Below are 12,935 nucleotides of genomic sequence, written 5' to 3'. Positions count from 1 at the left end.
GATGTGGTCGATGTTGATTGAAAAGGGCACTGATATTTCAGAGGGCAGCCAGGGAAGGTGGATTTTGGATGTGGGCACTGCCAGGGAATAACTATAAAGGAGCAAACCCTGCTGCTTTCCTTCAATGTGCTGACTTCTGCTCCAAGGAGAAGTCCTGTCATTGGTTTTTTAATCTCACCCGATTACGGACCAGCCTTTGACATTATTGATCTCAGGCCCCTGAAGTATCATTTATCTTCCAGGTTTGACTCAGCCATCAGAGCTCGACAGCTCAGACCCCAGTCAGCTCCATCCTCCCAGGGAGCCAGGGGAACTGCTCTGCACAACTCCAGTCCTGCTGATTCACATCAGCCCTATTTGATGCTCAGTTTCCATCCTCACATAAGGTGTCTTTCACTCTCTGCCTACCTGGCGTTTCATTTTCTGTATCAAAAATCCAGCTCCTCAGGTCTCTGGCAGAGCAGCACTGCTTTCTCAAGCCTGGCAGTCCAAGGTGCCTCTACTGTGCCCTGCTTCCCTCTTTCAGTTTCATTATCCTCTTTCAAAGAGGATGCGGTAGACACAAATGCCATAGGATGTGCTGAGAACTGCACAGGGACTAGGGGAGCAGCACCAGCACTCAGTGTACAACCAGAGAAGCCATTTCTAGCTGTGACCCACTGCCATTTTCTAGAGTAGAAAGGACTAACAATGGTAGCTCCTCATGCCCTGGTGAGATTGTACTCACAGAAAAACTGGGTGGCTGTAGTGATTTTGTGCTGGCTTCCCGTTACCTGCCAGCCAGCACAGCTGCCACAGGGCCAGCTCGTGACTTCTGCCTGACCTTCAAAATGTCAATGCCTGCTCCCTCCACCAGACCCAGAAGAGATGGGATGACGGGTTCCCTTTCCCCTGGATACCTCCATCCCCCACCCGAACTGACAGACGCTCCCAGCCTCCACTGTTTGGGAAGCACAAGATTTTCCTCAAATGCCTTTGTCAACAGTTACTGAATGCAGCGTGTACATGAAGGCTGGCTTTTCAGATGCCTACTGTCTCTCTCTCCTGTGAAGCCAGCCCTTATGTTTTGGGAAGGAGGAGTATTTCCTGAGGAAGGCTTCAGTGGGCAGTTTTAATGCAAAGAGAAAGGGAGGCTTAGTTTTTCTTCTTCATCTTGTTATTGTTTATCATATTGCTGAAAAGCACTTTGGTAAATGGAGATTAATACCATGTGCATTCATAGATTGTAGCAGGAATCAGCCCTGGGGAGGAACAGGGGAGAAATTGCCTGGATGGGGGGAAGCTAGCAGGGTCCACATTCTGCAAGGTACCATCATCAGCAAAGAAAGCTCCAGTCTCCAGGACTGCTTCCCCACACTGCCAATGGACCTCCTGACTCCTAGCAGGTCTCCCCACCTCAGCTTACCTCTAATTTAGGTTAATACCCTGACTTCCCCATCCAGACTTCAGGTAGTTGCAGAGATTAAAATGATTCTTTTATTCCCTGTCCTAAGTAGAAAGATACAAATTCCTTAGCTGGAGGACAGGCCCTAGTTTTACCTGCTGGGCTTACATGCTCGGGAGATGCATTTGGAAAGGGGTGGTCTTCACACCAGGCACTAATTCCAGTTCCCTACCCAGATGCCCTGCTGGGCAGGAAAAGAGCCTCCAGATGTGCTCCCATTCCCTTGACGGGGACAGGCTCTGTCCCCATCCCCTACAACCAAACTACCTCTGACCAAAACAGAGCTCGCAGGCCTCAGCTACCCAGCCACAACAGTGCAGCTGTGGCAGGAGAGCTGCAGTAATTCCCTCCTGGATCTGGCCACCCCCATCACTAAGGGGCTAGCACAATACCAGAGGGAAGGGGGAGCGCAGCACCCGCCTCCCGCACTGTCCCCAAAGGGTCTGGGAGGGGGACAGAGACCTCGCAGCACATTTATTCCGCTCCATCCATTTGAGAGGCACGCTTCAAGGGGCTTTCTGCCGTCAGAGGCGGGTGCACCAGGACAGGAAAAGAACAAAGGGAGGCACCGGCACCCCCAGCCCTTTGTCTGAGCGCAGAGGAGTTCACCTGCAGGGAAAACCTGCTCCCACCGCAGAGGCGGCAGCTCCACATGGATTCAGACGGGGAGAGCGGTGCGGCCCCCCCTTCCAGCAGGAGGATAATGAGCAGAAGGATGCAATCACATTACCCTTTCTCTCCCCTTGCCACACGCACAAGCCCATTACAGTGCACACCAACCCCCCCTGACTTACCAACAACCCAACAACCGCAACCAGCAATAAAAACCATTGCCACAGAAATATCAACCCACCCCCCAGTGTGATCGATCTGTGTCTGCGTGTGGCCCAGCACCAAACCCTGGAGCTCGGCTCCACCGACCAGGATTGACTGGGAGGGAAGGGGGTGGGAGACTAGTTTCCAGGGACCGGGGTTTTAAAGCCACACAATAACTGGTTCAAATGAGGGTTTAGATTAAGCTGTCGTATGGCAAGGGAAAACACTGCCTCCATTAGGACATGTGGGATTTTCTTTCCCTTTCTTCAAAGCTACAGCTCTAGGATGAAACTTCCAGGTCACCCGGGCAGGGACAGGAGAACTGGGTGATGCTGAGCAAATGGGGGATCCCAACGGGGAGAGATGGGTGGAGGGAAAAGGCAGATCAGCCCTCCCAAAGCCCCAGATCATACAGTCGGCTGCTCTGACAATGTTTACTCATATTTCAGAGAGACACAGCCATCCGGAACATCACTCCCTGCCAACTGCCTCATCTGGAGCCATCCACAGCTCAGCTCTCCACAGCCCACTCCAGAGACAGCCCCCCCATCAAAGCATCCACACTGCAAGAAACTGAAAAAGGACAGGTAGGGGGAAGAGAAGAAACAGATAAATTAAATTAATTCATGTTGGTTTTTTTTAACAGTTCTGGTACATCATCCCAGCAAACGGGTGACTTGGAGTGTGCTTGGAGTGCAACGGCACGGCTGCAGAGTGCAGGGCACTGTGCTGATCTGGGAACTTCTGCTCATGTTACCATCACAAGTGAATCACAAGACACAAGAGGGACAACCACGATGCCCTGGTGAAAACAGGCTGAAGCTGTCCTTATCAGAAAGGATCCAGGACTGAGAACCTCTTCCCTGAGTTCATCTGGGGGACATATGTAAAAACTTTTGCGTGCATCCAGAGTCTGATGCCTGTGAATAACCATCCCTTCCTCCATATTTGGGACCAGACATCTCTTGTTCCCATTCCCAAGTGTGCTGGTTGTAGCTCTCCCAGGAAAAGGAGGGGTGGCTGCCTCTGTCCTTCCATGGAGGAAAAGGAAGGGCAGGACATCCTTGGTCCTGCACATTTCACATCTTCCCACCAGACCCCCAGCATCTGCCTCACCTTCTCTTCCAGCAAACAGAGGTTCATTGCAGAAAATAGGCTATGACTGCAAGCAAGCTCAGCAGCTCTGAGCTCTCTATGCCAGCCCCTTACTTCAACCCAACCAGCATCTCCTCAGCCTACAGGCTGTTGATAAATGCAAGAAGTTGACAAAGTCACCAGAATCTAGCCCAGATCCATAGCATTTAAAAAAAAAAAAAAAAAAAAGCAAAAAAGCAAGGCCAGACCAGATTCTGCCCCGAAGCCTGCGTGGCAAAGCAGAATCCCGCTCCAAGTGTTTATTTATAAACCCGTACATACATGTACATTTGAATTCTGACAGAATTAATTCTGGCATCCAGCTAATTCAAAGCATTCCTCCCCCATCACACTACTGTTGCAGGCCAGCCCTGCACAGAAGCTGATTATAAAATGCTGCACTAGCCAGGCATTTCTGCAAAGGCTTGTGCTATTGAGCATTCAGTCTTTCCTTGCTTGGCTATTTCATTGTTTCGGTGTCGATCCCTCCTCTCTTGCCCTGTGTTTCCTGGTTACTTTTGTCCCTGCTCTGGAAGCAGTGCTGCTCTCAGCCCCATTTCAGTGTCAGATTGAAAAAAAAACCCAAAACAATTACATGAAATTAAAGAGAAGAAAAGAAGAAATTATCACCATGTACCAAGATTTCCAGTAAACAGATAGGTAACGAGCAAAAAATAGGCCAATATGCTGCAAGGCAAGCTGCAGACAGATCTGGGGATAGAAAACCCGCTGCCTGCCTCCCAAGTACAGCTAAGAAATCCCTGTGTGGTCACACGCTGTCCTCTGGAGCAGAGAGGAGAGAGGTCAGGGCAGCCAGCACTGTAAGAGCCTCTTTATTCTTGGGCAGTTGCACGAATCTGATCGCTTGTGCCCTTTGTGAGACATGGAAATCTGCCTTCTCCTCCCACCCCCTTCCCCAGCCCCTCTTCTGCTCCTCCCGCTCAGATGGGGACAGAGGCAACTCCTTGGCTCCAGAGGCAAAGACCAAAGCAGCAGAGAGGCTGTGGATGCCCCTCTGGCAGGACCAGGTCTGGATGAGCACACAGGAGGCCTTGAGAATAGTGCTTTGTTGGAGCAAGGGGAGGGGAGAAGGGAAGGATAGTCCTGGGACTTGAGCACTCCTTGAAGGGCTCACCCAGACTCCCACGTGTGAGGCACGAGGTTGAGGAGACAAGTCCAGGATGTCCCACTGCAGGTCATGCCTCTCCTACTTCTCCCTCTCCATCATGCTCCTGGGCTTGAGGAGAACAGCAGGCTGATCACCTCCATGCCAGCAGACACATGATGCTCACATAAGCATCACACGATAGATCTAGATTAAACAAGGGTCTGGGCTGAGTTCATTATGCCCTTATCACCAGACAAGCTGAGCTTAGACCTCCTAGTTCAGAGACCAGACCACAACACCTCCATCTCAGGGGCTCACTCAAAGTCACTGCTGAGGGAGTGCTTCAAGGTGGGAAGCTCTAGGTAGGCCAGGGCAGTCTGGTGAGCAGGGGTGTAAGCCTGGGCTACATTTTGTTGCTATTCCTTGCAAAGAAGCTCAAGGTCCTCAGGTGAACCTTTCCTTATCTCACCTCTTCCCACCTCACTCTCTGACAGCTCCCATCCAGACTGCACTGTCCCCTATGGGAAGAGAGCATTCTCCACAGCAGCCCCTGTCCTACTCCTTCACCAAGGCTGTCCCCTCCACACGTCTCCTCCCTCCCACCCAACCCACCAGGCTGCCTCCCAGCACCCTCCATCTCTGCTGTCACTTCTCAGATTGACTCTACACAAAAGACTTGCAGCTGCAGGTCTGGAGCAACCAACTGCTGGCAACCTGACGGGCTAAGGGCACAGAAAATGCTCAAGCTTAGCAGGAAAGCAGCGGGGAAAAGCCCTTAATCCAAACCCTGCGGAGGCAGGAGACTGCTCCAGTTCAGCCAGCGACCTGGGACTGCCAAGATACCCACTGCTGCTTGGCCAGCAAACCCAGAGGGGTTTGCAGAAGAGTGGTTCAGCCCCTCCGGACCTCTCTAGGGCAGCTCGGGCTGCTACAGCTTGAACTGAAATCTGCTGCCCCTGACAACACAGAGCAGCAAAGCCTGACAGATCGATGTGGTGAGTGGCACAGAGCTAGGCTAGGTGGGTGCTGGGATTTCTGCCACTGCCCAAGGCCCAAGAAGTCAGTACTCATCATGGCAGCTTGACCAACTGACAGCATCCCAGGGCACAATGATCAGCCACATTTAGGAGCACAGTGCCATATTCCTGAGGCCCCTAGGCAGGAATTAGGGCATAAGCAAAGCCAGGGAAGGCGAGACCTGGGTTAGGCTGACCTAACCCTTGGGCTGGGCTGGCAGTTCAGCTCTGGGGGTGCTGGTGGAAGTTCAGATGGAGGGCGCAGGAAGAAGCTGCACAACTTCTGTTCTGTAGGACCTGCTGCAGAAGTTGTCTGGGGACCCAGGTATGCTCAAAGAGTGCCACAGCAAATGCCTGCCAGGCACCAGCCACACCACCTACAGCCACGAGAGCTAAATTAGCACTCAAGCATTTGGGCACTTGCACTCACATTGCCTGCAGTGAGCTGCGTGCCGTGCTCCTCATAAACAAGTCATCTGGAAAATAAGTAAGCCTGTAAAAATCCAGTCCATCACAAGCTACCAAACCTGTTTCAGAGTAAAACAACCTAGAGCAGCTCACGCCAGAAGCCTGGCAGTGAAGCTGATACCAAGCTTCCCCACTGGTGGGACTCCCTTGGTCCCAGCAAAACATCCCTGGCACAGATGGCAGCAGGGGGATGCCAAGCAGGACTTGGTGGTGGCCAAAGCTGGCAAAGAACCAGAGTTTCTGGTAGAGACTAGAGATCCATCTCCTCCTGGGATCCTACCAAGCACTCACCTTTCCTCATTCTCATAATTTAGAAAGTAGTTGAGTTGGCCTTATGTGGGGTGCTGCCAAGAAAGAAAGCCCAAACCAACTGAGCTGCAGATGGACTCAGCAGCCTGGTCCCTGTCCCCCTGGATTTGCTAAACATGCACTGCTCCATGGACATGCTGGATGCTGTTCCTATACACCTGCAGGAGGATTCCCAATGTTTTCCTCCAGGTCTCAGCACCACAATGCATTTTCACCCACTTAATGCTCAAAGCCACCAGAGGTCTTCAGAACGTAAATGGATTTCTAGGAAGCTAGGATGGGGGGAAATCAATGTCCTTCCCCCAAAACAAAACAGAAGCAGAGTCTCTCCACACAAGCCCTTTTCCACTGGTGGCACCTCTAGCTGAGGATAGGCAGCTGGGAAACCTCTGAGCAAGCTCAGATGTACCTGGCCTCAATCAACAATGTCCCACACAAAGACAGAGCAACCATGGTAATAACCCCACAAGTGAGTCTATGCTGACTTCTTACCCAAACACCAATCCTAGCAATGTATTTTTCCCCTTTTTGGATGGAGAAAAAATAAAAAGCAACATTATCAACCTCGCAGTGGAGCAACTTTCTTTTCCAGCCTTAGAAGCAGGCTCTCCCATGCAGACAGGAGGCACATGGCTAGGGCAGCAAAGGCAAAGATGGAAGAAAAAATGTTGCATTTTGAGACCTTGACACAAACAAAATGGCAAGAAGAAAATAAAAAAAAGGAAAAGAGGGTGCCTTGTTGGCTTTTCTTCCCCCCCTCTCCTCTTTAAGCACTACAAAAACAGGAAACAAAGGAGAAAACATCTCACGGGGGGAAGGGGAGGTAAGCGCTTTATACGCCCACGAAAGAAAGATTAACCACATATTTTATTTACTGTTTGTATTACAGTTGCACCGTGGAGTTCAAGTAATTCCGAGCCAGGGCTCTGTGGGTTTGTGCAGCACCTAATGCTGAGCGGGGTTCCTTCTCCCAAACCCACCAGGCACATGTTCTGCTTCAGGCAAACCCTGCACAGACACCCCCTTTCCTCCGGCAGACCCCACCTCCAGCCTCCTTTCCCAGACAGAGCACTTCTGCCCCAGCTGCCAGCTCAGCTGACAAAGCATTGGTGCTGTCCCCAAGGAGTTTCCAGCCCCTTTTCCCCTTCAAACCGGTCTGCAACCAGGGGTAAGGTGCCCTTTGAGGCAGGCTGGCAGCACAGCCAGAGGAATAAATACTAAAAAAGCAGAGTTTATGGGGAGCATATTTGTAGGCTCCAATCCCTCCTTCTGGCCATGGGGGCCACCCCCTCCATAGCGAGTCAACGCTGCAACCCCCACACTTGCGAGTCCCCTGCACCAAGGTCAGGGCTCTGATCCTCCCAACTTTGACTCATTTCTCAATTAACGGCTTTCTGAACACAAGCCACACATGGAACAAACCTCTCACAATGGGGCCTCCCCTGGACCTCCCAAGCCCAGCGTTACTCATCTGCCCCCCAGTCCCAGTCCATCCTTCCCGGGATGCTCCGAGCGCGGCTCACGGCCGCTGCAGGGTGAGCAAGCAGCCAGGAATCCCGGCCCGGCTCCCGCAGGCGGGAAGCCGTCACCAGCTGAGCTCATGCACCCTAATTCGGGAGCCGACGAGGCCACCTTCCTTGCTGGCTGGCGACAAGCAGCTTTCAGCCACAGCCATGGAGCAAGGGCTGGCAACCTGCTGGGTGCTTTTCCCAGGGGCTCATTCCTGCTCTAGACACCTCATGGAAGAACTGCTTCAACTATAGGAGGGATCCTTTGGGCACACGGTCCCCCAGCCTGGTGCTGTCCTTCATTGACCCAGACTCCGTGCACCCAACCGAGCCACGCGCCCAGCGGGAAGAGACAAGCTTATCATCACAGAGAAAGGAAATTAAGATAACGCGGCGATGGAGGTACCGAGGGATTTGGCCAAGGTCACAAAATAATTCCGTGGCTCTACGATACAGCCGTCTAACACTTTTGGTGTCTGGCCACATATCCTAAAATTTCAAGCCAGGGCCAAAATCCAACCTAGCCGGTGGCAGATTTCTGCCAGGTCATTAGCAGCGTGCATCCGCAAGAAGCGGCGAACATCCAGCCATAACAACGGCAGCAACAACAAAAAAAACATGCAGCAAGAGCGGGAATAAATGAGATCAAAGTGTCCTGGAAAAGGACCTGGAAAAATAGTTTTGGTCCCTGGCTAAGGCTCCTGAGAGATGCACATGTGAGCCCCATCCCAGTCCTGCACAGCCCTCCCGAGGTGGCTCCCCACCCTGGCAGAGGGAAACCAAAATGACTCCCTATAAATAGAAGCAGAAAAGCGCTTCTCCAAAAGACTGACTGGGTCTTTCCCCTTCCAGCGTGTGTGGTGGAGTTGCTGGCACCTCCGCGGAGGTCCCTGGTTTTCCCCCAAAAAACCTGGAGAGGAAAATAACCTTCCTGTGAGCTCAGGCTGGCTCCCCTCTACACAGAGCTGCACTCCCCCCCGCCCCACTCCCAGGCCTGGCCATCCAATTGGAAAGTAATTATACTGCAATTTTTATTTATGACTTCTTTTTTTTTTTTTTTTATTGCTAAATGGTGACTCATTTTGGCAACATTAAAATACACAGGAAATCATCCCCATTTTACAGTAATCACCATTCAATTCATTGTTAAATATTTATTCGGCAGACAAGCGCCGAGCCTCTTTCGAAGGGTCGGAGGGGGAGCGGAGGGGCAGCCCTGAAAAGGGGGAAGGTGGCAGAAGGGTCATGGCAGGGCTGGCCACAGGGCTGGCAAATGCCCGCCAGGAACTGGAGGGTGGGGAGCCAGGGGTGAAAGCTCCTGCCAGATGGCCTGGCCAAGAGCAAAATACAGACCCGCTTTCCCTCGAATCCAGCACAACAGCCCAGGCTGCTCTAGGGAAAGGGGCAGCCCTGTGTCTCCTAATAAAAATCACATTCTTTGGCCAAACCCCAAGACTGAATCCCCACCAGTGAGACGTCACGGGTCTCTGACACGTCATGGCTCTCTGACACGAAGCTCTTCCATTGCCGGGGGGGAAGAGGATGGCGGCCACCGGCCCCAGTGGGAGGCAGTGGGAAGAGCAGGCAGTTTGACATTCAAAGGCCTTACAATGGACAGGGTCCGCTCCTGCAGCTGCTTTGTCCTCCCAGGAAGCCCAGTTTTGGGGTGACTCGACCTCAGATGCAGGCAGCTCTTCTGCCTTCCTCCAAACAGCTGCATAGCCCAGCACAAACCTGGCAGATGGCCCCTCCAAATGCCCCTGGCCCAAGACCGCAACCCTTCCCTGCAGAGAGCACAACCAAGGGGCCGTAGGTCCCACGGCTCAACAGCTACAAAGGCCTCCCAGCAGAGGGGGGAGGCCCCTGGGGAGCCCCCCAGCACCCACAGGCTCCGTCACTGCTTGGCTGGGAGGCCACCCAACATGTCTGCCACAGGGGAACCCCGGGCGGAAGGAGGAGCAGTGCCAGGATGGGTATTTTGTGTAGGTCCTACACAAACACAGGGGAATTGACACGGCAGGGAAGAGGGCGGCTGGGTGCTCCCCAGGCTGGGCAAACCCGGCTGTCCAGGACGGTCGGACTCACCCGGATCTCATTGCGGCGGATCTCCACGTCGCAGACCGAGTGTCCCTGGTGGGCCCCGCTGTAGTAGCAGCAGAACTGGCAGACGGCCACCTGCTCGGCCTCGCAGTGGTACAGGCGGTAGGCGTTGTGCTGGGGGCAGCTCCAGGCCCGCACGTCCTCTGCCTCCACCAGGAGATGCCCCCGGGCCGTGGAGGGCTGCTGCAGGTGGGTCTGGACGTGGGACTGGCAGCACGGAGCCTCGCACCTCAAGCAGATCTTCTGGGCGGGCAGCGGCGGGCCCCGGCGGCAGAAGACGCAGTGCAGGACCGAGGGGGGTTTCTCCAGGTTGAGGGAGTTGAACTTCTCCACGATGTTGGTGAGCTTCAGGTTCTTCTCCAGGTTGGGCTTCTGGTTGTAGGCCTGGTTGCACTCCGGGCACCGCACCAAGCCCGACTCCTTGGCCCACGCCTCCCCGATGCAGCCCCGGCAGAAGTTGTGCTTGCAGGGCAGCTGGACCGGCTCCACAAAGACGTGCAGGCAAATGGGGCAGATGAGCTCCTCTTCGAAGCAGTTCTTCCAATTCTCGGCCATCTCTGCCGGCAGCTCTGTCGGCGCTTCCCCCCAGCCGCTTCGGTCGCTCAGTGCGGTCTAGGGGCGGACGCCGGGCTCTGTCCTCCCTGAAAGGGGAAGGCTGAGGGTGAACGGACAGGCTCCCCCCTCCCCGCAGCACGCGCCATAAATAATAAACCGCAGCAGATTTTAAAATCGGGGATAAAATAAACCACAGAGCAGCACTCTAGGAATATCCGGCAAGAAAACGCAACATCCCCATCGCTTTGTTAAAAAAACAACACAAACGGTTAAAAAAACCCCAAGACGATCCTACCGGACTTACAGCCCCAAGTCATAACCATCCCTAAAAGCCATTTGCTCCTTTTTACCCCAGAAGGTGAACTGAAACTTACCAAAGGTTGAAAAAAATCCATACAAAATCCAGCAGCAGAGTCCAAGTTCCATATAAAGCTCCTAAATTTAGCGCTCCGGATCAGATTTTTCTTTTCTTAGGTTTGCAACTGACATTCAATATTTTAAAGGGACTTTTGTCCCCCACCAAACCTGGCCAACAGCTGAGGGCAGCGACTCGCTCGGGCTTTTTTTTCCCTTCCCTATATTTCTCCTCCCTCTCCCCCTGATGGGAGTTGGGAATCAGAGTCTTTTAAAGGAAACAGATCAAAGGGTTAAGATCCAAAACGGGAAAAGGAGGAAGATTAAAAAAAATAATAATAATAGCGACGATGACGATGGCGGAAAAACGAATTCTCTCTGCGGCCCCGGAGATTTGCTTCTAAATCGGAGAAGCAGCAGGGGAAAAAAAAAAGAAAGAGGGGAAAAAAGACAAGACAGGAAAAAAAAAAAAAAAAAAAAAAAAAAAAAAAAAAAAAAAAAAAAGATGAAAAAAAAGCCCTCTCGCCTGCTTCAAGATTGCGAGGTCTTGAATGGGAGAGCTCGGTCATTCAGAGCAAACCCCAGCCCAGCACAGCCCGCCCAGCTCCTCCAACGCTCCCGGAGGGATGGGAGAGGGGACGGGCTTTGCCACGGGGGGTTCTGAGCCCCGCGCACCCCAAATCAACCTGCTCCCACTTCCTACCAGGGCTGGGGGGAAAAAGGCGCCCGGGGGGTCGGTGCTAGCCCGCTCTCATGGCCGGCGCGGGGGTCGCAAGCCCCCGGCGGTAACAATGCTGCGGGGCGCACGGCCGGTGCCCGAGCCGGCGGCCGAGCGCTGCCTCGCCGGGCGCGGCCCCGCCGGGAAGAGGCGAGGCGGCGGCGGGCAGCCGGGAGGAGCCGGCCGGAGCGAGCGGTTCCGGGAGAGCCGAGTCAGCTCTCAGCCATCTTGAGCTGCCCGGCTGAGAACGGAGACCGGGAGCGCGTTAAAAATAAAATTTAAAAAAAAAAATAAAAAGGGGGGAAATAAAAGAGGGTATTAAAAAAATTAAAAAATAAAAAAAGAAAGAAAAAAAGAAATTATAAATAAAGTCACCAGAACAACCCCGCTCCCGGGAGCCGCCTCCTCCGCCTGCCCAGCGAGGCTCTGCGGACGGGCTGCGGGGCCAGGCGAGCCCGAGCCGAGCCGTCCCGTCCCGGCGGGGCCGCTCAGCACAGCCCCCCGAGCCCGCCCCCGCCGCCTCCAGCCATCTTGGGGTCGCCCTGGGCGCCGGAGCCCCACGCCCCGGCTTCCTCCCGCCGCCCCCGGGGAGGCGGCCGCGGCCGGGGAGGGGGGGGAACGAGGAGCGAGGCGGGTGGGGGCGCGGATACCCGCAGCGGGGAGGGGAAGGGGGGCGGCGCCTCGGGCTCAGCCCCGGCGCGGGGGACCGGGGCGGCGGCGGGGGGCGGGCGGGGCGGCCATGGGGATCGATCAACCGGGAAAGGGGTGCGGACGGGCGCGCCCCGCCCCGCTCGGGAGCCGGCCGCGGTGGGGGGCGGAGCGGAGGCGCCGGTGCCGCTGGGTCTCGCCGGGCGCTGCTGCCGCTGCCGCCGCCGCCGCCTCGGAGCTGCCGCTGTGCTGCGGCGGGAGCGGCCCCGCCCCGGCCGCGGGACCGCCCCGCGCGTCACCGCGCCCCGCCCCGCCCCGCCGTAAAGGGGACACGGCCGCCTGTGGGGCCCGGCCGCCTCCGCGCTGCCTTCCAGCCGGCCGCGCTTGGGTATATCGGCCGTAGGGCCACCCCGCCTGGCCACCAGCATCCCTGCGCGGCCAGCGCTGCTCAGCCCGTAAAAAGGCTGATTGCCCTGGAAACAGTGCACATCTGGGTCACAGCTGGTGCTGGGCACCGTCCTCCTCGCTGTGTACAACTTCCTCTCGAGGGGAACAGGAGGGGCGGGCACTGAGCTCTCCTCTCTGGCGACCAGGGACAGGGCCCGAGGAAATGGCCTGAAGTTGTGTCTGGGGAGGTTGAGGCTGGATATTAAAAAAGGGTTCTGGTTGGACACTGGAACAGGCTCCCCGAAGAAGTGGTCATACCACCAAGCCTGCCTGAGTTCAAGAGGCATTTGGAAAACATAGGCGCACTGAG

General features: G+C 54.8%; 1 protein-coding gene across 1 annotated transcript in view; it reads right to left on the bottom strand.

Moving 5' to 3' along the window:
* Positions 1-11,849, bottom strand: part of TRIM8 (tripartite motif containing 8) — a 29,790-nt gene extending 17,941 nt beyond the window's left edge. Inside the window, exons 1-2 of the mRNA XM_079312447.1 lie at positions 10,833-11,849; positions 9,889-10,544 (exon numbers count right to left, since the gene is read on the bottom strand). Coding sequence (XP_079168573.1) covers positions 9,889-10,458 — 570 coding nt within the window. The 5' untranslated portion in view covers positions 10,459-10,544; positions 10,833-11,849. The remainder of the gene's footprint in view (positions 1-9,888; positions 10,545-10,832) is intronic.
* Between the last annotated feature and the right edge of the window lie 1,086 nt (positions 11,850-12,935).

This window comes from Erithacus rubecula (assembly GCF_903797595.1).
Source record: "Erithacus rubecula genome assembly, chromosome: 9".
Lineage (NCBI taxonomy): Eukaryota > Metazoa > Chordata > Aves > Passeriformes > Muscicapidae > Erithacus > Erithacus rubecula.
The sequence above is the reverse complement of the archived record's forward strand: the minus strand, read 5'-3'. Positions and strand labels throughout refer to the sequence as shown.